The 26090-nt window shown below is 45.9% G+C and overlaps 1 protein-coding gene across 2 annotated transcripts; it reads right to left on the reverse strand.

Annotated features, from left to right (window-relative positions):
* Positions 1–4839: 4839 nt before the first annotated feature.
* ETF1 (eukaryotic translation termination factor 1) lies at positions 4840–25674 on the reverse strand. 2 transcript variants are annotated; one of them, XM_010579156.1, is made up of 10 exons: positions 25543–25674; positions 17605–17780; positions 16649–16788; positions 13193–13331; positions 12049–12239; positions 11392–11521; positions 10443–10598; positions 9800–9864; positions 8400–8547; positions 4840–6959 (listed from the first exon to the last, which is right to left on the reverse strand). In XM_010579156.1, the coding sequence occupies exons 2-10, from the start codon at positions 17765–17767 to the stop codon at positions 6877–6879; spliced, it is 1215 nt and encodes a 404-aa protein (XP_010577458.1). In that variant the 5' UTR covers positions 17768–17780; positions 25543–25674; the 3' UTR covers positions 4840–6876. The 2 variants fall into 2 exon arrangements, with proteins under 2 accessions (XP_010577458.1, XP_010577459.1); XM_010579157.1 differs by lacking the exons at positions 4840–6959; positions 8400–8547 and adding an exon at positions 8642–8820.
* Positions 25675–26090: the final 416 nt, after the last annotated feature.

The following is a 26090-nucleotide window of genomic DNA, read 5'->3' on the forward strand; positions in this document are numbered from 1 at the left end:
AGGTCTGTATACTTCATGTCCTTCCCACACACCAGTCCACTGAGTCAGCGTCCTCCTGTACAACCCCAAACCCATCCCAAAACCACCCGTGGCCGAGAAGCGTGCGAGGCATGGGCTGTACCCTGCGCAGCCTTGGCCAGATCCTGCGCCCGGCCCCTCGCAGCAAGAAACACTCGAGCAGGCTTGCAGCCTGGAGAGAGACTCACCTCGTGGCACAAGCTGATCCCGAGGGAAGGACCAAAGGAGCTGGTTTGTTTAGGCTAGAGAAGCAAAGATGGAGGGAGACGTGACGGAGCTTTCACGTGGCTGCACACGGGGAGAAGTGCTCAAGCAAGAGGTAATTCCTTTTGCCAAATCAGATGGTTAAACACCCTTCAGTGCGCTTAACTGGAGAGCAGTTTGGCGTGGCTCTCCGACGTGTCCCGAGCGTTCCCATGAGGTTTCGAGGAGCAGCCTGAGCAGCAACACGGGAGCAATCAGCAGTTTTTCTACTAAATTACAGCGACCTGGGCTGCAAGCAGCTCCCAAGAAACCAGCTAGAGAGGCTTCCCGGGGGCCGCACAGTGCCGTGCCCGGGGACAGGGCAAGCCTCCCGTGGTGCTGCGGGGGCCCAGCTCCTTCCCAGCACGGCTCAGGGCCCCATGCTCAGACATCCAGAGCAGCCCCCCGACTGCAAACCCAGGCAAATCCCCAAAAGGGGCAGATAACCCCAGAGGAGCAGCCAGGAGGAGGGTCGGCACCTGTGTGAACAACGCGGCATGATGGCAACCACCACTGAGATGGAGACCATCGGCCCTGTTCAGGGCTCGAGGCTTCATGGGCTGGGACACGTCTCCTCGGTCCTGTGCCCCGGGGTGGGTTTGGGAACGGGGACAGGGCGAGCACGTCGGGGCGGGCTGCGGGGGAACCTCAGCACGGGTAACAGCAGGTACGGCGGAGCGAACCGCGGCGTCCCGAGCGTAACGGGATCGCCGTTGGTGATCAGCGATCCCGCAGCAAGCCGTTACCATCCCGGATTTCTCCCGACACCGCCTCCCTGCTGTGCTGTACCCGCCACTTTGATGCTGAGGCTTTACTGCCCAGCAGCATCCTCCGGCTCGGCACTTCGAGCAGCCGCCAGGAGCGCGGCACAGCAGGAGCCGGCACAGGCAGGGCTGGCCCCGGGGTGCTCGGCTCTGTGACACCCAGCAGCGTGGGCAGGGTCGGTCCTGCCCACATCCAGGACTGGAGCCAGCCGTGGGCGTCCTCCCCCGGGGACGCTTCAGGGTGTCCTGGAGCCGGCTGCGATTTTCTGGCAGCTGCGCAGCCCACGTGTGCCCAGGGCCACTGCAAACGTCCTTCCAGGAGCTAGTGCTTGGTACCGTCTTACCTTCACCGGGCTGTTGGAGCCTGGGCGATGTGCAGAGCAGCTCTTGGGTAACCGGAGGCTACTGGAAACCGCAACCAAGCCTAGTCGAAGGTCTCCACATTCATACCAAGTCCTGAAGTCAGAGCACAGGGGAAAGCAAGCAGCAAAACAGCCACCCAGGACTCTCCGTGCCCATGGCAGGGAACACCAAGGCAAGGAAACTCAGCTGTGAGGATCCCGTTGCCAGAAAGCGACTTTTTTTGTGCCATTGTGGAAACTTGGTGGCCAAAGAGGTGAAGCAGCTTCTCAGAAAACTCCTGCCCTGGCACTAAAAAGAAGAAACTGTGGATTAGAAGCTGCTTTTGCCTTAACAGCTGCAGAGGTGGTTGGGGTTGAAGGGAACAGTCCGACACATGACAGCTTGATGTGCAGCCAGCGGGACTTACGCACCGTTTCCTTCAGGAGCTCCTGCCTCCGGGTCCCGGCATTCCAAGGGTTGGCCACCGCCGCGGCTCCACGAAGAGCAGACCTGCACACACGGCACCGTCACCGAGCTACACAGGAGGAGACAGAGGGAAATAGGGGGGACTGGCCCCAAAAGGGGGACAGGGAGAAGAGCAAGGAGCCAGGAGCCACCCCGGCGTAGCAATGGCCACAGACAACCTGCAGAAAGCCGGACAGGCCGGTGGCTGTGGCCGCGCAGCCACGTCCTACCGCCCTCACAGCCCCTTCCCCTCCCGAACGAGGCAGCGATCGGGCAGAGCTGGGGCTCTTCCCCCCCCCCACTTCACCTTTTCACCAGCTCAGCCTCCGCAGCAGCTTAAGGTCACCTCCTCGTCCTGCTCGTCAGTGAGAAGTCAGGATTTGCCCTTTGATTTAGTTAAGCACCGAGAAAGATTCAAAAGTGTTGGAAGCGCAATTTTTCACCACCGACTAAAAATAGCTGAGTGAAATTCCAGAGCTGCCTTTCAGCGCCGCCGGCTGCGCTCGGCTTCCCAGGACAATGGCATTTGTAGCCTGCTAGCAACAACAGCGCAGGCCGGGCTCCAGCTCCCGAAATAACAAGTTATAAAGGGCAAATTCTGTCTTTAATTACAGCTATACAAAAAGTAGCATTTAAAAAGAGCATTATTGGAATATCTGAGCACACGGCACCAACTTAAAACTGAACCGTAGAATGCAGTAAGAGCGGTATGGACTTACTATACATAAAATAAAAATTCAGGGGTATTACTGAGGGCATTAAGGCACACACAGTTAAGCGTTTAGAAGAGCTGAAGCCCTTTGGCACAAGAAAAAAATTGCATTCAGACAGCAAGGAGAAGCTGATCGTCCGCTCCAACCGCTCACGCGAGCCTCCTCGCAGCCGGCTGCGGCAGCGTGTGCCCGGCGGCACCCCGCTTCCAAGTTCAGGTGTGGGAGCAGCACAGGGACAGGACCCTCGGGGTGCGCTTTACACCTCTCTGAGCTGCACAGAAGCAGCTCCGTGCGACATACTGGAAACGACACTTTATTTATTCGTTTGATTCCAGCTAAACAAGATAGGATCCCTTCTGGGGACATCATTATTTAACAGCCCACAGTACAGGAGGCACGTGGAAAGCCACCCTACCTAGCTTTCAAACACAAACCTGCCTCCTCTGACCACTTGTGCCTGAAAGGGTGCAAACTTGGCCCCACCAAACTCCCAAATTCCACGTTGCAGCAATCCAGCCTGCCAAAGGCAGTCAAGTCTCCCGGATGAACGTGCTGCAAGGTGATGCTCATGTTTATACGCCAGGAAGAACCCACCTGGCGCTCTGCAATATTTGATGTGAAGAAAGACGGCTGTAAATCAGCGCTTTCAAATAGGAGACAATCCGAGTGCTCACACTGACCCGTCAGCAGCAAGCCTGCAACAGAAGCTGCTTTCTGAAGGGTTAAATGGACCCAGCGACCTTATTTTGGCAGCTACAAGGAAAAAAATACTTTCACCACGTTTCTCTGCGGCGGCCTCATCTTTCTGTAACTGTGAAGTGCCCCCGGGAGGAGGTCGATGTGAGCACCTTTGCAGTCAGCCAGCGGGAGGGGACCAGACGAGCACAGAGGGGACCCCAGCACACGGCTCCCGCGGCTGCTCTGCAGACTAGATGCATTTGTGTTTTCTCAACGAAACGTGAAGGGGAAGAAGAGACGTGAGAACCAAGAAGATTCGTACGTGAGGAAGTAGCAGCTTCCAAGCACGTCTGGCATGGAGTATTTGTGACACTGAACTAGACAGCTCTCGGGCATCCCTCCACAGCAGCCAGGCTTCTCTGCTCCTCATTTTCCCTTGGAATGCAAAACTGAAAAACAGAAACCAGGTTTGCTGTTGCCGCCACTTAAAGGGTTAACTGAGAAATATCTCTGTTTTTTTTGAAAACAATATACATACACATGCCTGGTTACACCACCTGGTGAGACTGCATGGGTAGTTTTCTGCAAGCAATAGCTTCTCCCATAACAGGTGCTGACTGATGGGATTATTTTTTTTTATATATATTTTGTGCTGATCTCAGCTTGATGCTTTTATCTGCATCATGAACTGAATGGTGATCAGTTTTCTGTACCGAGGTTGTAGACAGCATAAGATGCATACAGCAAAGTGGTTCTGTGCATCATTTATTTCTGCTCCAGCAGAAACGTCACATCTCCAAAACTTCTGCTATCCGGAGACCCAAGGACTGTGAGCCATGCTCTCCCAACTGCTACAACTGCAGATCAAAGACAGCGTGAGGCAGCGAGTACAAAAACTGAAGTCCGCCTAAGTTCCCTGGAAGAGCTGTTGCTGTAGGAGCCTGCACGTCACCGCAACAGGCGAACAGCTACACGGCACAGATCCTGCTCTGTTCTGGTACTGCGGCATGAGAAGGCAGATGCTCAGCCTCAGCCAGAGAATCACTGCCAGGCAAGACCAGCTGGCAGATGATTAAAAGCATCCATTAGAATTTCTGATATTAATGATGTCATTTACATATCGCCTTCCCAGCTAGGGAAGGAGGCAGGTCCCCTCTGGGAAACTCATCCATACATCTAGCTTGGACACAGGAGAAACCAGAGGCGGCAGGGCCACGCAGCAAGTACACTTCTGATCTGGATTTGTCCCGCACGAAGAGGCAGGTAGAAAAGGCTTGTTAAAAAGAATGTCTAGGTGTTCTGTGACTGGAATATTAAGGGCAGGTTTCTGCACCTGCAGGATATATTTCCATCTGCATCAGTTGTTCAGAAGACCACCTTAGGTAACACTCACAGCACAACTTTCTTTCAACTTTGGCTGTTGGTTTTTTCGCCCTTCTGAAGTTACATTTCTGCTAGGGCTTAAAAGAGCAACTCAGTATGATGAAGAAACACAATGTTCAAGCCCAGCTATAAAACAGCTACCTCAAAACTCAAGTACTGACCTGAAGGTGGCACCAAGCTGAGAGTAAAGCAGGTGTTTCCTGGACTAAAGAAAATAAATCAGGAGTCCGTACTATATTCTTAAATATGGTTTAATACTCTTCTCCATTTCTGTACATCACAACACCAAGATATCACTGCTTGGGATCTCTCTGCAGAGGCTATATAGTATGCGAAGGCTAGGATTTTTCACCCCCATTTAACGTGTTTGTATGTGTAAGTGTAATACATATCAGTATATATTGATATACACATCAATATATAATGCAATATATATCACTGAAGAGAACACATTGATTAAAGAAATACAAAAATTTGGCATCATTTCCAAACTTAAATAGTAAAAATAAAAACTACAAAAAGGAGCTGCATACCCTAATGTATCATGTGAAACAACAAGCAGTATATTCAAAAATGTAAATTTACATCCAATTTTTCTGGTCTTGTCATGTCACATTAGACCCATTTACAATGGCAAAATCCAGAACATACCGCTGTGAAGACCGCAAATGTGCTCAAACCTGGGTTTGTGCAAATCTACGGCAGACCCAGTCACACCTTCCGTGAGAGATTCCAGCTTTGATGTGAAAACAACAGCAAAGCCATCTGCCAGGTTATAAACCAGGGTTACAAATTATATTGCTCACAATGACAGTAATTTTGGACCTCAAAGAACAGCGTGGCAGAAATTTTAAGACAAGCTCCCCCTCCATTCAAGTGAAACAGGATTATTGGAAAAATAGGCAGGTATGCAACTTGGAACAGAAGCTGCTTTTGACCGATGCACCAGGAGTGACAGAGCCAGTGAAGAACAGAACTACCAGGCACCGTGATGTCAGAGTGCCTGTCAGAGAACCCCCAAATCCCCCAAAAGAAGCAAGACTTGTGCATTATCTCGTGCCAATGTTCACTTCACCCTCTGCCTGCAATACCATCTGAAAAACCCTTAACCATTTCTAGTAGGTTGAAATGCATTCTATATAGCAGGCATGACAAAAAGCTTTCTTGAGTCTTTATGCAAGCAGAAGTTTTAACCCATTAAGGGCACATTAGAGTTCAGCATCAGATTTACAGGACACTTGTGAGCCAATACGACAGACTGCCTTAGTGCTGGGAGATGGATGTCCCCAGTGGGTTGTGCTAATGTTCACCATATTAGTATCAAATGCTCCAAATGCACCAGTACTAAGGGTTTCAGTCAAGGACTCCTCTTACCAATTATTCCTGTAAAACACCTGCTTCCATTAAAGAACCGTGGGTTCAAATTCACATAATCATGGAAACTTTACGCAGTCCTAAAGCAAAAAGAAACTTACTGAGGAACAAAACAAAGCAAAGTGTACCTTACTTCACTTAAATTGTATGTTTATTTTTGTCAAGACTGAAAAAAAAAATAATCCTGAAGGCTGCACTGCTCAAATCCAAATTAAGCCCAAGACTTCAGCAGCATTTCCATTGCAATCAATGAAGTGCATTTCCTAGTTTGTAAGAGCAGTGCTTCTGCAAATAGATTAAAGCATGTTTGGCTGGTAAGCCTCCCCAAATCATCTGAATTTGCAAGCCACACATTATAAGCTAGCACTCTAGGTAAGTGCCTTCTCATTCTTTTGAAGAGAATGAATGGCTCCAATTTCCTTACATTTCTTCTTCTGCAGTCTACGCTGAGAATGCCATGTAAATGGGTCACGTTGCTGCAAAATGCAGCAATTGATTTCTCCAATCAAAGTAAAAAGAAACAAACCAGTAGGATCTTACTTCTATTACTTTTTGAAGGAAGAGGTTTACAGCAGTTAATGTATCATGAAGGTTAAAAAAATCATTTTCATAAAATACAAGAGCAACCAATTTCACCATTGAGTAAAAGTAAAAACCGGGATTCATTTTAAATTAGTCCAAAGTGGCATATAGGAACTTAGTAGTTTGCTGCTGTACTGACACTATGACAAATCAAAGTGTAGGGTTTTGCTTTTTTAAATCCAATGCTTGTGGATCAAGTTCTGGAAATGTTCCAATTCTAAGGCAGGGATCTGTTGTGTTTTCCACCATGAGTTTGCTCCTTGGGTTGGATGCTGGAGGGGCGAGGCACGTTTTGCCGGACCCAGGTCGACTACCTAGTAGTCATCAAGGTCAAAAAATTCATCGTCTCCTCCTTGGTATTCCATTCCCTGGAAGTCCACTCGGTACCGCAAGATACCTGGTAAAAACAACACGCTTTAGCTTCTTCAAAATTCAAAGAGCTAGAAAGGCATTTTAAACAGTTTACTAAGCCCTGTCTACTGTAAGTCAAGAGTTTCTCAAATCTTCAGAAACTGACTTAGCACTTGTATTGCAAATTAGGCTCAAACTGATGATCGACAGCAGACATGCAGCTAGAGTGAAAACACCACATCCATGTCACAAGCCTGATGTAATTTATTGCCAAAAAGAAGAAATACCTACCTGCCCAGCATAGGCCAGCTTTCTTCTGGAAAAGCTGAGCCTATTCTAGGAGGACTGTATCTCCAAAAAAACCACCAGTAACAGATCATTTGTCCTAATATAACTGCTCAGAAAAAGGCTTATCAGTTAAATTCAGAAGGCAGCTGGCACTGAAGTAACCTTTACAATGGAGTAAAAGCAGTAGGTAGTGGCTGTCTTCCTGGACTCTTCCCACCCCAAACACCAACTGGGGTTTCTGGGAAGCCTTTACCCTGGAAACATTTACTTAGGTGAAGGGTATTCAAGGAGTATTTCCTTTCAAGTCTACAGGGACTGGAGCACGGTAGCAAAGAGTATCCCTCCATGCAAAGAGGCTGGATCTGGGGGGACAGGAATGACTCCTGGAATTACAAACTCTGAAAGCTTAGAAACCTTTTGCTCCTTATGTAGCCAAACAATTCAAGCTTGCTTCCTTCTGATTGGTGTTTTCTGGCCCCTAGAATTTCCCCTTTACAATACACTCATCTCTGTTTTACATCCATCAACCTAAACACAGCAAGTGGCAACAGCTGGCTTATCAGCAAATAAGCAACAGCTTTGTCCTGGAATCCCTAATCTGCAGAGAATAAGGTGCACGGCAGGTGTTTTTGCTCTACTCTGCTAATGATTTTTGTCAGACTGAAGCACATAAGCTATCTGCACCTCTGCCAGACTTAGCTGAAACTGGTCAGTGAGCTCAAGGGAAGGACCAAAGGATTTCGGAAGCCTCATTTCTCCATGAGGTTGGGCTAAAAATAATTTTATTTTGAAAAGAAGCGGAAGACTGGGGAGCAAAGTACAGGGAAGTTCTGGGAGATGAATAACAGATACCCAATTGCTTCAGAAACTAGGCTGGTATTTGTCATACCCAACTTCTACACAGCAGGGCATGCTCTGCCACAAAACAACAACTGTGCAGAGACAGAGTGAAGCCATTCACAGCCCTTCTGAAGGACAAAGGGATCTGAGGAACACAGACAGAAAGTGACAGCTGCCTAACATTGCAGCATCATCTTGCTGAATATGGAATGAATTCACCTGGAGATCCCCGATGAACATGATAGTTTCTTGAACTGGTATTGTGACTAATAGGAGTAAGATTAATCCCACTTGTGTTGGCACCAGACTATCAAATCAACCATTAAAAATACAAACACATTTCTGTCTTGCAGTTTACCTCCAATTCCTCCAAATCCTTTCACAAATTGGGATCCTTCCTGTGATTTGTCTGTAACAATTTCCAATGTTGCTCCGAATTTCTTGTAGTTGTTTGCAAACCACTCCAGAAGGGGCATACTTTCTATCAGTTCATGTTCCTGGCCAGTCTACGTAGACATTTGAGGAGGGGAAAAAATAAAATAAAATAATAAAATAAAATAAAATGTTACAGTCACTGCATGTTAGGTTTTGAGAAAATTCATACCAAAAGTTGTCTTTGGCTTAAACATCACCACTGTCTTTTCAGTCTTAAACACATAGACAACAGCTTTCATGCTCCACAGGCTTGAGCAGCCTGACCACTTGCCAGGGTCCAGGTGGTAGTCATTCCTGACACATCTGTATCAGGCAACTGCTGGCACAAGCAGAAGGTTCTGGTGCTAAGAAATTAAATATTGACAGGCCTTGTTTTGGGTCTCCATACTACAGAAGTTATTGCAGAAGTTGGTGAGAAAATGCCTTGTTTATTCTACTGCTCAACTGTCACCTCATGCTACACCCTTGGTTTTCACTGTTTCTTTAGATTTGCTTTATACCCTGCAAACAGTCCATTGCCACTCATCTAACAAGGCACTGTTTACTCTAGGAAATACTGATCTATGCAAATACGGAGGCAAAAAGCATAGTTTTGTTAAGTAGAAGGTCAAGTGATTATTGGCACAGAAACACTACATTACTGCAGATAACACTGTAAACCTTCTGTGCGCAGAAGGAATTAGCAGTTACCCCACCAGGAGGGAAAGCAGCTGGAAACAGCTACGCTGGTAGTCCTAATATGAGACAGATCACCACCCTTTTTGCACTTTTTTGCCCAGCTTACTCTGCAAAGTAATACAGATCCCCTCCCGTCCCGTCAGGGTTTTTTGACCTGCCCAGGCAAAAAAACCTCACAGACGGTGAGTGACAGATCCACATTTCAAATGTATCTAGAAGCAAACCCTCCCTTGCACTTACATCCATGTAATAGTTTCTAGCCTCACAGTTGCTTTGTATTGATCAAATCAGTACACAATAAGCAGGGAGTAATAATAGTTTGGGACCTTAGCCTGCAGGTTGTATGGTGGCTACCAAACTCTTCTAGCAGGTGGTTTGATGGTGGTCAAAGACCTTTTGCCTGTCACTTCAAATTATTTACATGACCTTGGAATTGGCAGTAAGAAAGATTGGAGAAAAGCAAGTCTAGAATCCAGGCGTTACATTGCAGGTGAACAGGAGGAACCACAGGCTACTGTCTTGAAGTCTCATCTGAGTGCCAGAAAGATCATCATGCTCACATGCTCGTGACAAACTAAGCTCAGATATTCAGAATACTGCACCAGTACACTAAGAATAAATCTACAAGCCCCAAAGCTGAAATACCTCTTTATCTGTGAAGTGGGATTTGTCCTTCTCTTGCTCTGGTGTCAAATACAGGATCTTCTCCTCTGAGAAGGGAGGAAAAAAAAATTAGGTTGGATAAGACTATCAGATACAGATTAAAGACAGAAAGAGACTGACAACAACCAGCAATTACAACGCAGAGGGTTTGGTCACTGATGCTGCCTTTCTAACTGAAGCTCTATGGGAAACCAAACAGGGCACACTAGTAGAGAATAACTGTAGTGCCAAATCCAAAAAAGGCAGAGATTGTGCTGTAGGCATATGGTTTGTCTGCAATCAATAAGAATTGTGTTTCTGGCCACAAGGGAAACTCAGTCTCCCCTCTGTAATGCACTGGTATCACACAAACTTACACAACTGAAAGGCAGGTTTCATGCTAGCTCTGTGACAACTTGCCACCCCAGCGCTGGAATTCTTTCTCCACAGTGGAAGCTTGCTAGTTTCTGACTTTCCCCCCAGAGCAGCTGGGAAGCTGCAAGTTAGTGACCTGCCTACACAACACCCCCTTGACTAAGTCCTTAAAGATCTGCTTAGGGAGCTTCTCCAGTGTAATCTTTCCAAGTGAGATGGCTTAGGTGTTAAACTCTCATAGACCTTTCAGTCTCACAGAAGCGCTACCTACCCTCCGTGCCTTGGCAGTGCAGAACGTATCTCATTATATCCAGGTTTTCATAGACTATCAGTATCTCTACTGCTCCCATTTCCAAAGCTTTTAGTGTATCTTCAACACCAAAACAGTACTTTCCCGTGTCCTGACTGATTTCGTCAAAGTATCGTCCTGCAGCCAGGATACAACGAAAGAGATTGTCACAAACACTGATCATGCCACGTGGATTTTTAACAAGCCTGATTTGAATGCAAGATGCAAGAAGAAACTGGAAAAGGAGACTGCAATGCTGCTGAAGAAAGCAAGGGATATGATAACAAGTCAAAGCATGTAATTTACAACATTCATCAGCAGAAAGTCAACTCCATCAAACACTGCCCTGTTGGGAATCTAACCCCATTGAAAGGCTTACCTTAGCTATGAAACAATCAATTAGACTAACCCACCAGCAGGCAGCATTTAACTTCACTCTTTTCAGTGTATAAGGTAGCTACTGTTAACTATTGCCCTCTTGTGCTTTCAGATTAGCAATGTGTGTCTGCTGACAGTCAAACAAAGGATCATTTCTACTGCCATCTTAAAACAAAATAAATCTTAACTCTCTTCTTGCTGAAGATGCAAACAATCTGAGGAGGCATTTTTTCCCCTCGCCCAAATGTTACTAGAATGCCTGAAACTAAGGTGATCTCTGATGAAAAGTTAAGCAGAGAAGATCCAAGAAGTTTGGGGGTGGGGAACCCACCACAAAAAACCCCACTCCTTAAAGTCTCATTGAAGTCCTGCAGCATAGGAGAAAGTGTCCAGGTAACAGAAAGAAGCACTACAAGTCATGTTCAGCTCAACTCAGAAAGCACTGCAGGGCTGAGGCAGCACACAAAGGCATTACCAGGAGGTCTTAAGCAAGATCAGCACATTCAGTCAAGCATACCTGGCTCAGGAAAAGGCTGAGCATGTAGTCACGTACCTATTAGTTTCTTCTCTTGAATGAATTTCACATTGGAGAGGACCTCAGTTGACAACTCAATTGCTTGATTGAATCCATTTTCTCCTCCATATGAAATGTCAACTAGTTTGAGCACTTTGGATTGCAACCGCTAAACAAGAAAAAGAAGAGACATGAAAAAGAGTCTGTTACACAGCACTGCCATAAGACTACTTCATAATGCCACAGGAATAAGTACCTGGCAAGAGTCACGGTATTAATCTATTTTGCTTCACTTGCAAGCAGAAGTTCTGAGTCAGAGGTACCTCTGAATGCTTAATATTGAAGCACAATTTTCAGGCAACAGTGCCACAGAGATTAGGTTTAGTGGAATTTAATTCCAATAAAGCTACTTTAGATTTGGGAACACCGAGAACATGAACACCAGTTCCAAAACGGGCAGGACAGGTTTCTTATTAGCACTGTTACTAAGAAAAGGAGATCCTACCTCCTTGCAGGAGGTATTAGGAAAGGGAGACCTCTCTAGGATATATCAGTTTTTTAGTTTTGATCAAATCACTTAAGATGCCAAAGTTACATTCCTCCTGAGATGCATCTTAAACCAGAGCTACTACTAATATCACCATGTTACTACTGACGGCTTAAACATTTGGGCTTTGCTCAGAAAAGGCCACTCACCTGATCAAACATGTCAGATTGACTTAATTCAGTTTTGAAGTCAGCTGATCCAGCTAAAACGAGACCAGCCACGTTCACCTTGTCGCCAGAAATGAACAGTTGCACAGCTGTCTCTGCTACCTTCCTTACATAGTTGTGTCGTTTCTCCATTCTCAAACGAGCAAAACGCAAGGCAGACTGACCTCCTCTACCTTTATGAAAGAACAGATGCGAGGTAGCAATTTAGAAGTCATTTCATTTCAGGAAGATTATTAGTATGTGGTCCCAACTGGGCCCTGAATAACTGAAGCCAAGGGCAGATGCAGCCTTCAGAATTAGTTTGCCACAAGCAGAGCCAGGGGCACTCATTGAAACAGCAAGTGAATAAAGAGAGTTCATTCACAGCAAGAGATTTTTCTCCATGTATCCCACAGAGGGCAATATGGGTTTTTTTTGTTTTTTTGTTTTGTTTTCTTTTTGTACAAACTTGCAACTCTCTATAGAAATTTTGAACATCTGTACACATTTTTCTATGTCCTGTATCTTCATTAAAAGCAATTTCCTTTGTTACACTGCCTCATATACTTTTCTTGCCATTGCAATGCATTCCAGCAGTGTCTGCTGCAGAGACTTAACAGGGGAGACGTTTCTATTTCATTTTGTCCCATCCTAATCTACAGAGAGGGATGGTAACCCAGGAGTAGCTAACAGACAATTTGCTGAATTCATCAGTGGCTCACTACAATACAGCATCGTGTAACAGAACTAGAATTTTGCTTGCTCCATTAGACTTCTGTGCTTCTTGCAAGGAACAGCTTCTTGCTTTTCACTGTGGTTTGCATGCAACACCATCAGATGCAATCTTTAAAGATGCTACCAAGTAGTATTACTACTTGTGCTAGTAGTATCTAGTTAAGACTGTCCCAAAACCAAGTAAAGGGTCACATGTGCCAAAAAATAAGAAGAGCCACTTTAAGAAGATCACATTACTGTGATTCATTAATTTTGACAGAAGGCTCAGACTAGAGGCTTTGCTGTCAGATTTCAGGGGAGCAAAGAATTGAGTAGAACTAAACATCTACAGGCCAAGTTCCCTGCTTCTACCCTCGCATCCCATCCCATGATATTCTGCTGCAAACAGTCTAGAGATGGGCTGGTGCATTACCATGCTTCTTTGGAAGATCCACAGTGAATTTGTGCAGGACTTCTCTTGTGTTTCCTTGAAGAGTTCCAAAAAGTGCACCGCTACCATCTATTACAATAAAGCCAAACTTGCTGTCGTCGGAAAGTAGCGCTGTAAGAGCCTGGAACAGAAAATGATGCTGTCAGCAGTAAGCACCAGTTTATTAAGGACTCTGGTTCAGAAAGACTACCAGAAACAATATACCTCAATAAATTTTAGTTCCATAGGTGTCATTGCTATTTTTGCAAATACACTATAGGAAGAGCAGCAGATTCAAGAGTTGAGACTACCCCCGATTACTCTCTCACACAATGCTGCCAAGAGCACAAAGAAAACTAATGTTTAAGCTTGATAACAATTTTCACAGCATTACCAGTTCATCATATGACTTCACAGGCAGGTGTAATAGTAAAACCCTAAAGACCAGCTCCAGAAAGTGTTAGTGAAACAGATCACACTTCTACAGGGCTGCATCACCTCTCTGGTCGGCAAAACTGGAAGAGTAATTTTCCCAGCATTCCAGCCAGGAAAGCAGAACTTGCTTAGTTCACCGGTCAGTCAGTTTTATACTACAAAGCCCCAATACAAACCAGCTTTCAACTTGCCAGCTACCACAAATACTGGTTTGCTCCACCTGCTGACTTCAAGTCCCAAAAGTAGAATGATGAACAGTGGCTATGACAAATTCAGCCTTACAAAGCAGAGTTAAGTAACAGCAGCCATAATCGTCCTGTGCATAACTGGCTATAGAGAAGACAGCAATAATATTTGCTGGATAATGAAGTTATCCTTCAATTTTCTTCCCTTTAGAAAGGGCAGCTAAATTCATCCTGTAAGGTCATTTAAGTTGACTAACAACTAAAGCAGTGCTTAGTATCAAGGCGTTTGAGTCATTCTTGTCCAATTTCCTGCCCAGTCCTGGTTCTGGTGGTGTGGGACACCCACAACTACCCAAACTCCACGCTCCTTTTTCCAGAGGATCTGTCAGCTGCTGTTCCCTCAAGGGCAGCCTGAGCAGGTAGGCACATTCAGCACACACACACTTCACTTATACATGCCCAATAAACGTAATAGAAAGAATCCTCTTTCTGGCTGGCAAAAACACATCAGCAGGATGGAGAACTTGTCAAATTCCAGATTGTTTTAAGTCACCAGTTTAATACCAAAAGAGTGATGGTGTTGGTTTACTGCACAGGACCTTTAACTCCCTGCACACCTGCCAGCTTGATTACTGGGCTGAGTGGAAAGAATAAAAACCATCAGTCATCTTTATCCAAAATCCACACAACCAAGTCTACAGCTTTCAAGCTTAAAAGAAACAGACACTAAGGTTTAATGGAATCTACTGGCCAAAATAAATATTCTGTATTAATTCCTCAGCAGTGGGATGAATGAGAGGAGGAAGTGGCATATTACATTGCAATCTATTTAACTGGGACAGAGCCAAGCAAATCGTGTGACTGGAATGAACGCTCCAGCCAAGATATCAAAATAAGTCATTGTAAATCCTACCCTTCAGACACACATCAGGGTTCATATCCCTCTTGGGAAGTTACTTCGGTTTCACACAGGCAATAAAATATCTAGAGGAAATCTTATCAGATACTCTTGCCAGGCAGCAGATAACTACAGCTCTGATGTTCTTGGTTCCCTCTTATTTTAATAAAGTATCCAATGATCAGTGATTCCCTCAGTTTCTTCTTCATTCGTTTTATGTCAGCACTTCCACTGTTTGACCTACCAAGCACAAAAAAGGGACTATTGCTTTTATTCTGTGCCTTCAACCTGGGCTGAGTTTCCTCTTTCCAGCTTCAGCCTAAAGGTGAAGACCACATCCTTTTTCTGCTCCTTGACACACCCTCACTTTCATAGGAAATCTGCTTATGTACTGAGCCAGATGCCCTAGCTGTTGAGTTCTAGTTGCATGTTGGGGGGAATCACTGGGTTAAAAGCACAGCTCTACAACCAAATGAGACAGATAAATCAAGACTTCAGTGCTAACATCATCTCGTTGCTCAGCATAGTATACGGGAGGCTTTTACAGCTAGATTTGATTCTGCAGTGCAGACAATACCAAGTAAAATAATCACATACTCAAGAGACACAGGAGAGCAAACAGCCCATGGAGAAAGGTGCCGCTAGTAATCACATCATCATCAGCAGCAATTACCACAAATTCCTCTCAAGTTATTGCCACTCTCTTGCTGAGCAATGCTACACACCAGCAAGAGTGTATTTACAGCTGCCTCCTGGGAACAGCCCAGTGGGCAGCAGCTACTTTTTTTGTATTGAATCAGTGCCCTGAGGCAGTAGCTGCAGCCAAGACCAAATTAATCCCTTTCCTGATAGGGCAGAAGGCAACCCACCACCATCTACCCGCTGCCAACAACTGCAGGGACAAACATCTCCCTTGGCTTTGCACCTCTGGCTCTCTCCTGAATTCTCTTATTTACCTCTTGCTTTCAATTGCCTATGGAAGTGTGGGCTCAGCAGAACTCAAGAGCTGTACCTGTGCGCAGTTTTGTTATTCCTGGTAGGTCAAAGATGTATTGGGATTTCATCCTTGATGGGGAGACAGAATAATAGGGATGTACCTCACCTGCACAACAAGCATACCCTTCCTTCCTGCACTACTCTTACCCTTTGAAACCCCATCATGGATCAGACCTCCAAAAACCCAAGCAAACAAGCAGAACTACATCACTGAAGGGCCTGTCAAGCCCATGTCACACAGATTTGATGACAGGCAATTAAGTCTCAGTCCACACATTTATCGTGGTGAACGCCATAGACATGAAAGGCAGCCAGTCATCCACCACAAATATTGAGACCTCTGCAAGGGCCAACAGAGCCAAAACAGACACAATGAACTGACTTCATGCAGTTGAGACTAGTGTAATCCACATTACTTTAAATATGCCTCAAACCATTCATTTAACTAAGATAGGTAGATGTTGGATAAAAATAATCCCACTTTACCCCAGACAGATTAGGCACATGCCAGTTCTCCATCACAGGTCTCAGTTAACACATCTGATATCAAGACTGGCAACACTAATATTATCTTGGCATTACTTTAAGGCCTGACTTGGAATAACATCTATGGGGCTCTAAGGTTAAGAAAAAAAAACCTGCCTCCAGTTACAGAGAAAAGCTTATGTCTGTGGGTTACACAAGCTCAGCAGTTACTAGCTGGGCCATAAAGTCAGCTGTAGTAGGAGCTGGACAATATCTCAACTCCTTTTAGGAAATATCACATATTTCTGAATACTAGCCAGTCACAAGCCATCCAGTGGCTTCACCAGCAGGATGTCTTAATTAAAGCCTGCTGTTCTACAAACTGTGGACCCAAGCACACCAAGGACTGTTCCAGTGAGTCTAGCAAAGCAGTCTGACTTTGACTACTGCAAGACCAGCAGGCAATAGGAGACTTCTTACCTCTGTGTGGAATTTGTTGTCACACAAATACAACGACGTATTGATTGGTTTGAAAGGTTCAAAGTCAATGTTGACTTTCTTCTCTTTTCCTTCTTCTGTCACAATTGTTCCACAGTAAACAACCAGACCATTTGGAGGTACTATAAAGGACACAATGCAATTTTAGATCACTAAGAAATATTGCAAGCTGTACCCATCAAAAGCTAACTACTAGGCCTTGAGATTTAAGGCAGAGTTGAAATTGAAGTTCCCAAGTTTTTTACTTTCTATTTCCCCCACCTCATTCCCTCCCAGCTCTCTACAACGCAAAACAAACTAATTTAGCACACCTATACTGAACAGCTTGGAGCAGGAAGCTAAAGGTAACACTGATGGAAAGACTTGCAACAAAGCTGCAAGAACATGTACCTGTCTGTTAAACCCATGAGCTCGCAAGCTCACAGAATCCAGAAAAAGGCTGAACATCCCCATGAAGCTTTCCTAGTTCTTATACAGCGATTTATAGACTGACCATCTCAACGAAGGCCACTTGCCAGCGTAAAGACAGTAATGACAAACTTTTCCAGTCCTCATTTTAGATGACCTGGGTGTATTTCCTATGGTAGCTGCACAGTGGCATGCATAAGGCATACGAAGTTTCTGCCTGATGGAAAATCACTAGTTTAATGCAGATGAACTATTGTGGAATAGCTCTTAAGGCTGGCCAAGTTTAGAAGAGTCAGCACTGCTAAGGACAGAATCATGAACCCGCTTATTAAAGACAAGGACCATCTTATTATTCCAGTCCCAAGGTCTACCCCTGAAGTAGCCATCCATGGGCAACATACCTGGAATATCAGTGCAAAACAGCAGCACAGGCCAATAGATTTGATTAGCAGAAAACTGCATAATGCAGGAACTTAGGGCTGCTTCCAAGTAAGGGAAGTTTGCCAGCATCCATACAAGCTAGAAGTTACCTTTGTTATAGAGTTTCAGTCTTTGCTGTACAGATGTAATGGCTCCCAGTACTGAAAGGCGATTCACTCGAGACTTAATGTTGGAGGCGGTGCCAAACTCATCGGCTAACATTTTTGCCACTCGCGAAATCTGGTCTTTGGGGGGAATGATCAACGATATCATGCTGGTACCATTGCTGAGAAAGGAAAAAAGAGGGGTTGTGAGCAGCCACCAGCCAAAGCAACAAGTGTATTCATACCATATTCCATGCACACAGCTGTCTCTCCTCCCTCCCCCCCAAGGATGCTTCACTTCACTGTTATTGGTGTAACTCCCCTTCTGCTGGACAATAATGGGAGAGAAAAGAAAACAAAACAGGCTCTTCAGAGGATTTGACTCCATAACCACACGTTCAGATTAGCCACTACCAAGCAAGTCCTCCAAAAGCTAGCCATTTAACCTGGGATACTACTCTGGAAAGAAGAACATATGTACAGGCTAAGGGCTGCAAGCTAAAGGCATGTAAGCAGTCCCCAGCAGAGATTATTCAAAACAATGCAGCCACATACTTTAAGGACATTATTAAGCCCATTCCATTTGTTCTCAGACAGCTGGAACACTAGCCAGCCCAAGTGCTGTTTTAACACTTCGTTCTCCTCAGATTAAGACAGAAAAGTCAACTGGAAGGATCCTTTTGTAGCAGTTAGTCTTTTCTACTTTCCCACTAGCACTTTGCTTTATAGAGAAGCTCACCAACTCTGCCAGCTGCTTTAAATAAAGCATGCTTAAGCACATGACTGCTAGTTCAGAAGCACCAACCCCAGGCACAGAGTCAGGAGATAAGAACCCACAAATCACAGAACTGGCTTAAATTAAATGAAAAAAGTAAGTATGATATTCGTTTTTCCTATGGCTTTAGGGTGGGTCCTGCAGAGGTATTAATCCCCAAAGCAGCTTCATGGTTCAAATCCCTCCAAAGCCAAAACAAAAATCGGAGAAGTTCCTGTCTGCCTGCCAGCAGGTACCTCCCATTTGCCATTGAAGTATCCCAGATGTCTGAATTGCTGCTTCTCAAATTTAAATTTTGTCTCAAATTTAACCCAGACCTCATACTTCACATTAAAGTAATGGCATAAAAATCAAATACCTCATGGTGTCCTCTAGCCCTCTCAAGGGCAAACCAGCTAAGCTCTGAAAAAAAACCTCTACTCCAGATTCTGAGAACCAAAGTGCTTTTCAGCCTTAAAAAAAAAAAAAAAAAAAAAAAAGGTTTTTGCTCTTTCACATTTCTTATGGTAGGAGAAGCCTAACAGTACCTGCCTGCTGCTGTTTCAGATTGTCATGCACTAGCATCCTGCCTGAAGTGTTTGGGCTACAGAGACAGCAGGGAAGTGCTTTAAAAAGCAGCACTTCATTAGCCTCTTTACAAGTTGTACAGCCCTCTTCCAAAGATCTTCAATTCAGGCCAAGTTGAAATGGATGCTGGTAGGTCAAATAAGTCCCTGACCTTAAAGACAACTAATTGGTTTTAATATCCAAGATCCCCATACACACTAATCAAGAAAGTCACAGAGACACTTGCACGCATTATTCCCAGAAGGAGCTTTGAGCCATGCTGACAGCTATCAGACTTCCAGGTCACACCAGCCAAGAATACTCCATATACCACTCAATTAAAGCCGTTAGCTACCCCAGTGAATGGCACAAGCCTTAGGGAAGATATAATGGCCTATCATTCCCAGCAGGCTCCTTTGAGTAAGAGGCTGATCAGAATGAAAGCAACTCTTCCCGAATTTTCTGAAAGTAGCACTCTTGAGGCAAGCTCACGCAGTTCATTTCTTCCTCTGAAAGAAGAGATTCTCAGACTACCCAGAGATTAGAAAGCTCTGCACATCACAACTAAGTTGCTGCACAGACTAAGGGCATCCCGACATGGCAGGTGGGAGATGGGACCGTTATGCCCCTTGGGCACTCCATGGCTCTCCTGCTAGGAGGAGATTTCATGCAATTTTTCCTGTATTGAGGACAGAGGGGAAAGAGCAGACAGCAAGCTAGGGGAGCAGGCGGGAATAGCAAAAAGGAAGACCAGGTGTGCCCTCCCAAGACCAATTCTTCAGTAAAAAAGCACTTCTAAAGCTACCTTCAGTTTTCAAATGCAAGACACCCCTCAAATCCCAGCCCCTGGCCTCATGTTATGTTCCACCGCCCCAGAAACACCGGCATTAGCAGAGCAGCTGGCCAGAGCGCAGCTCTGCGTACCGTGAGCTGGCTGCATTGTACCAAACTCACACCTTGAAGGGGCCACCATAACTGGTGACTGTATTACACACAGCATCTTATCTATAAGGCAGTCACGTGTGTCAGTCAAATCACTGTTCCTTAGCAACACCCTGCCCAAAGCACCCTACCTGAGGTAATACAGTGGACTTCACAAGCCATCATGATTTATTACTGCAAACAAATAAATGAAAAGGGTCTCTTCGATGATGTGTTCTCCCTCATTTAAGTCTCAAACTAGTATAACACAGCACAGTACTGTGCTTAGTCCAACCCTTCAGCAAATTCCACCCTGGATTTATATCCAAAAGCACCTTCCATCACCAACATCAAGTACATTGCTTGGGTTTGACATGTTTTCACCACTATTTACACAGCCAAAGCTATTTCAGGCACTAACCAACTCCCGCGGAATCCAGCAAAATAGGGAGACACGCAACTTGCCACGGGCAGCCAGAGCACACGAGTCAGCAGGCTTGTCACCCTGTGTCCCCAGGCACCCAGAACCCCAAGGGGGGGCAACCCCTGCCAGCATGCTGCTGCTGCCGCCTGCTGGGTACAGCTAATCCACCCAAGTAGTTCATTAGGCAGCCAGCTAATTGAAGGTAACAGCCAGCACCCCCTGCTCATCTCCCTCTTCCTTACACAAGCACAGTCAGGGTCTCATCACTAAATTAGATCATGCCCCAGAGAGGTTGAGACCAGCAAGACACCAGCTGAAGCAGATCTGCACACAAGTGACCAGGATGGCTGCAGAACTCCCTCACACACCACTAAGACCTTGTTATCCTACCACAGAAGAGCAGTTTTCCCCTCTCAAAGAAAGTTTGTACCTGTATGTGACCTTACCGCAGGATGGCAAGGTCTAAAAATACCTGTGGTTGCATCTGCTAAATTGACCACGATAAGACAAAATGTAGCTAAGAGTTTCTAAGGAAGCTGCTGTTCAAAAACACTTAGAAAAAAATAGGTTATTCTGCATAGTAATACAATTTCCAGGTTTCCTATTGGTCTTTGCAGCCACTGTGCCCAAACAGGACAACAGGTAGCTCTGCAAAATCGCACACCTCCTCCACAGCTGCTAGATGAACTGCGCACCAGATTCTTGAGTACATTTCCTCTGGGAAGGAGGTAGGGGAAATCATGCTGACTAGGACCTCCTGAAAGGGGCCTTTCCAAACAGCAGACCTCTAAAACCAACAGGCTCTGCTGCGCATGAAGCACATGGGACATTTGCTGCCTGGCAGGCTGCTGCCAACCACAAATCCCCTAGCGAGCACGCTGCCAGACAGAACTTCATTACAGAATTGTTACAGTGAACAATTAAGTAATCAATCTAGATTAAGGGCAGTGCTCACACTGGCAGCTCGGGATCGAACGTGCACTGAGCTGGTTCTTCCCTGTATTATCCCCAGAGCTCCTGCAGGAAGGATGGACCCGCAGCACTCCAGATTATATTCTGCTCAGCAGGATCCCGATGGCAAAATGCAGCATGGCTAAGAGGTTCCCCCCCCAGTTTTAGTGCACCCAAGACAAATTATACGAGATCAGCTGGAAGGTAATGCTTTCAGACTGAACTGAGCCAGGAAGTTTTAAGCAGCTAGACAGTTGCTGTCCCTATTCTGGGCTAAGGAGTGCCTGCACGGCAGCCAAATAGCTGCCATTGTAATGCAAGTACGTGCATCGAGACCCGAAATGCTTAGAGATGTTTGCTTTGTAAGAAACTGGCATCCCGGACCAGTGCCATCGCACAAGGGACTGGAGAGGAGAAAACAATTAAGAGCATTAAGGGCACCTGTCTGCACACTACAAAGAAACAAGGGGGCAATTAAGTGCCAACCTCTGGAAAGGTAGAAACACTTCACTGTCTGGGTACTATGGTTACTACTCACACTACGCCAGCCCTGCCAGTAATTGGCAATTAGCTCAGATTTAGCATGGCCTGGAAGGTACCAGCATTAGGTATCTCTAGGATAGAAGATGATGATCAGGGCTCCAACTTTGCTCCTAAACCACTGCAGGTGGGCTCCGACCTTACTCCTACAACCTGCCAGAGTGCTGTTTTGGGGAAAGAGGGAAGCAGAAACAAACACATTTTGCTCTCTCAAGACAGCAAGTTCTTTAGAAAACTGAGGTTTGTGGATAGGACAGCCTGTTCTATTATTAAAACTTCAGTGTTACTACAGTTTGAATTTCAGACAACTGTACCACAAAACAGCTTTCCCAGTCACAGAGGGGCCTAAAAGCAAATGTTAACAAGTTATCACAGAGAGTGCCACTATGTGCAGTGCTGAATCATCGCTAACCTAGCCCCAAAAGCTGAAGGGAAAAGTTTTGCCAATATTCCTGCAAGCAGGTACTACAGCATCCAAGCAGCTTGTTTTTCCTGCACTGCCTAAGAGGCATCATCCGACAGCATCTCACCATGCCCAATGACAGCTGTGATATTGCAGACCAGGAAGAGAACCGTTGAGTTCTTTCCAGAAGCAAGAGCAGGGATTTCACAGAAGACACACCAGCTGGATTGCTGTGCGAGTCCCAAGCCACGTTTGGCACCAGGAGCGGTGCCCACTGTGTATGCGTTTTACGGTTCAGCATGAGGAAGCCACCACAACAGAAGGCAAGTGCACAAAGCGAGCAGTGTATCACATTTGAAATAAGCTGCCAAGTATACCCCATGGACAGTTTTCATTACAGCTGGCAGTTGAGCCTCCTGTTCTGGGTGGCCATCTTCATCTACAGGGATTTGGTTTCTGCTCTTTCAAAGCCCATCAGAAGGACAGCCGAGCAGATCCTTAGACGTTCAGCTTTCAGCTGAAACTAGAAACTGGTCTAGTAGTTTTCTAAAAGCTCCTACCATCGTACACCACATTATGTCAGTAAAATGGCTACCTGCATGGCCACATACCACACGAAAACCAAACCAGCAAGCATCGACTGTAGCCACCCTTGACTTGGCAGACAAGAGCAATCCCAACCAGAAGTCTGAGGAGGAACAGTCACTCAACCTGTCTCCTGGAATTTGGGATATGCGCTGGCAAGAGAGAGCATTAATTTAACAGACTTGCTATACAAATAGCAGTTACTAGCCTATCCTGTGGTATCAGAGGAGACTTGACAAACAGCAGCTCAGCTGTAGTTGTTCCACAATGAAACATTTTACACTAATAGCACACTGTGTAACGTGGAGATACGGAGGCAAGGAAGGTCAGTCATTCTCTATGACTCAAAATGAGCTTATTCCTACAGGGCGCTATCTTCATGAGCGCCTTGCTTTCCCCAGGAACCAAGGGCAGCAGGAGGCCTATATGTGACCGCCAGAGACTGGCAGGACTGTGGAGCAAACAGCTTTCAGATAATCTGATCTTAACCACATACCACAGCTAGGAAGCTTTCTATGAAGTAACTGTTGCCACATACTGCTTCAAGCGATGTTACCTTCCCAGGGTAACATCTGCTGGTCTCCATCCAAGAGGACTGCGGAATACTGGGCACACATCACAGGTGCCGAGGAGCCCAAGCTGCCTGGACAGCCGAGACTACTGAAGTTACGCTATGGCTAGACCAGTTCCATCACTGACACATCCACAGCCAGCTGCAAGATGGGTGCCAGCAATATCTATGTAATCCAAGGCAGAACTGCACCGGGCACATACCACAGGTCCAAGAGAAAAGAGCTACTTCTGAACAAATATCCACACAGCGCTGCAGGCGCACGATACTTCAGGAAAGGACTAAGTTGAGAGCACAGTCCACACAAGCAGTGATGTAAGTAAAGAATATTTCAGGGTTTTTTTGATTCTGTATCTGAGCAGAGATGTTGAATGAAGTACTATAAAAAGTAAGTGTCCTTTGGTATAGGCAAGTACAAAATTGCTGGTTTGGGTTCTCTTACAAAACACAGGCCATTAGACACTCCCTATTCATACAAGCCCTGCATGCAACAGCGTTGACCTTGCCGTAGGGAAGTTCTACGCGTTTGCTCTTACAACTTATGAATTATGGCTGTGAAGTACATAAACAGGTCATAGCTGTGCCCTTTAAAGAATTAATGTCTTTTAATAAGAGAAAGCCTCCATCAAATAGGAAGTGGCTCAAGGCCACTTGAGATGCCAAATCTAGAGAGACAACAGCAGATGCAAAAGCTTTTCCCGGAAATCCTGTCAGCCTGCTACAAAAGAGCAGAGACAAGAGTCTAGGATCCCTTCAGCGCTTTAGAGGTAAGGTCATCTGGAAGCTTACCCAAAGACTGCATAGCCTGTGAGAACATCGGTTGAACACTTTGTAACTAACACAGCCAACATGCCTCAATCTAATTGCTGCTTGAGAAGCAACAGCTTTTTGTCATGTCTCCATTAGAAATAGATGAAATCCCACTCCCTGTTCAGATGATGGGCTCAAAGCACAGACCAAGCAGGAGGCAAATGCTGCATGGATACCTAAACAGAGCACACAACACTGGTCAGCTGACAATGGGACATACCATTAGCTCCTCTGAAGTTTAATATAAAGTTGAGCTGAAAGCCATGCTGTTGGCAGTACTTTTTACGGCATCATTTCAGCAAGAACCTCACAACCCCACCTTGGAGGCATTCTGCATTTCACCACAGCATACACCAGAACTCTGGATCATCTACTAAAAGGTGACATCAACACAAGTTGTTCCTCAAAGGTTTCCAGGCCATCCAAAGACAGGTATGAAGATATGGAAGAGACCAGTTCCCAAGGAAAAATAAGGCAGCAATGACCTCGCTGGGTCAAATGCCACCTCAGAAGCACAGAAAAAGCACAAGATGGGGGCAGGGTGGATATGAGGGGAGGATCGCAGAGCCAGGAGACAGAGTTACTCTTACCTCAAGAGTACTTTTCAGATTATGCATTAACTGGAGAAAGCAAGCCCCCCTCCCCTGAGTTGAAGAAACACTCCAATAGCTAATTCCCCTGTCAGTCACTGAATGCCACCTCTAGCCTGGACAAAGGAAAATCACTTAGCTGCACAGCATGAGACCATGCAGCTATTGCCACCATGGCTCACACAATGCCAAGCTCTCAAGCTGTAGTTCTGTCCCAGAGCCCTAGACAGGAATCTTGTATATCAGCTTCCTGTAATGCTAGCAGATGGGATAGAAAAATTACTGGTTACTTTGTGTAACAAGAAACAGCTTGAACATGGGCATTAAGACTGTCCTGAAAAGGTATTCTGCCCTCTTACCCTAACCCACTGACCTTCTCAAAGAGGAAAAGCCCCCAGATGCCAAGCAAGCTTACCAAGTTCAAGCTAGGGAGCTAAGCACCAAGCCAGAACCCACCCTGGAAAAAGAGAAGTGAGCCTGCTTTCCTCAGTGCCCCCCCTGCTTCAGCAGCAAGGGATAGCTTCCCACAGGGAGGCAGCAAACTGCTGCTTCAGCAAAGCAGCAGAGGCAAGACCGGCTAGTGTCTCACCAAGGGTCAGGCAAGGTAGTGCTTTCCCCCCCTCAGCAGTCACTGGCCTGCTGCCAGGATCTGCCTCCTGAGCTCAGCGTGCATCAGTCCCCAGGGATGGAAAGGAGGTGGAAGAAGAATCAGGTCATAGACCTCTATTCCTCCACACAGCAGAGAATTTGGCCAGGTATCACGTGTCCGAAGGCTGCACAGGTAGCAGGTAACAGTCAGCCCTTGCCCATTGGTCCAGCACGCGCTACCTGCACAGAGGTCAACGTAAGCAGCTCCATCCTCCGAGCTTCCTCCCATCCCCAGCTGGAGCCAGGGAACCACCAGCACCCGGATCCTGAGTCAGTTCTGCAGCTCCAGGAGCAGGCTCTGACTTCATCCCATATTTCTGAAGAGCATTGAATCAGCAGAAGTGGATACTGCATACCCCACAGGGAAGGTGAATCAATGCCACTCCGAAATCCTTGGATCAAAGGCAACGCATCACAAAACATAATTGCGTAGGCATGTTTTGAATAGGCCTTATTGGCTGCATCTGACCTCATGCAGAAAGCCCGGATGCCCAATTACTGGTAAGTGGAACAGACATTTCTGCACTTCAGACATTTGTGACTCACTGGGAGGCTCGGTTTTGCCACAGCTCCCCTACTCTCCCTCCTCCCTCTCCAATTATTAATGCTCCAAGTTTAAAAGACTTGTTGCATTACGCTAATGGGCCAGTTGGGTACAAGATGTACACCGAGGGACTGAAGCAACAAATCCAGATTTGCTTGTTAAGATGTTAATGCCTCAGAGCTAC

This window comes from Haliaeetus leucocephalus, unplaced genomic scaffold (genome assembly GCF_000737465.1).
Source record: "Haliaeetus leucocephalus isolate CR32 unplaced genomic scaffold, Haliaeetus_leucocephalus-4.0 Scaffold656, whole genome shotgun sequence".
Classification (NCBI taxonomy): Eukaryota; Metazoa; Chordata; class Aves; order Accipitriformes; family Accipitridae; genus Haliaeetus; species Haliaeetus leucocephalus.

Bases quoted from the DNA above. Each gene is read 5' to 3' on its own strand.
- ETF1 (XM_010579156.1), bottom strand. From the start codon at position 17,767: ATGATATCGTTGATCATTCCCCCCAAAGACCAGATTTCGCGAGTGGCA. The intron at 13,332-16,648 runs GTAAGAAGTCTC...TTTCTGTTCCAG, and splicing joins ACAACAAATTCCACACAGAG to GCTCTTACAGCGCTACTTTC. The intron at 8,548-9,799 runs GTATTTCAGCTT...ATGTCTACGTAG, and splicing joins CCCACTTCACAGATAAAGAG to ACTGGCCAGGAACATGAACT.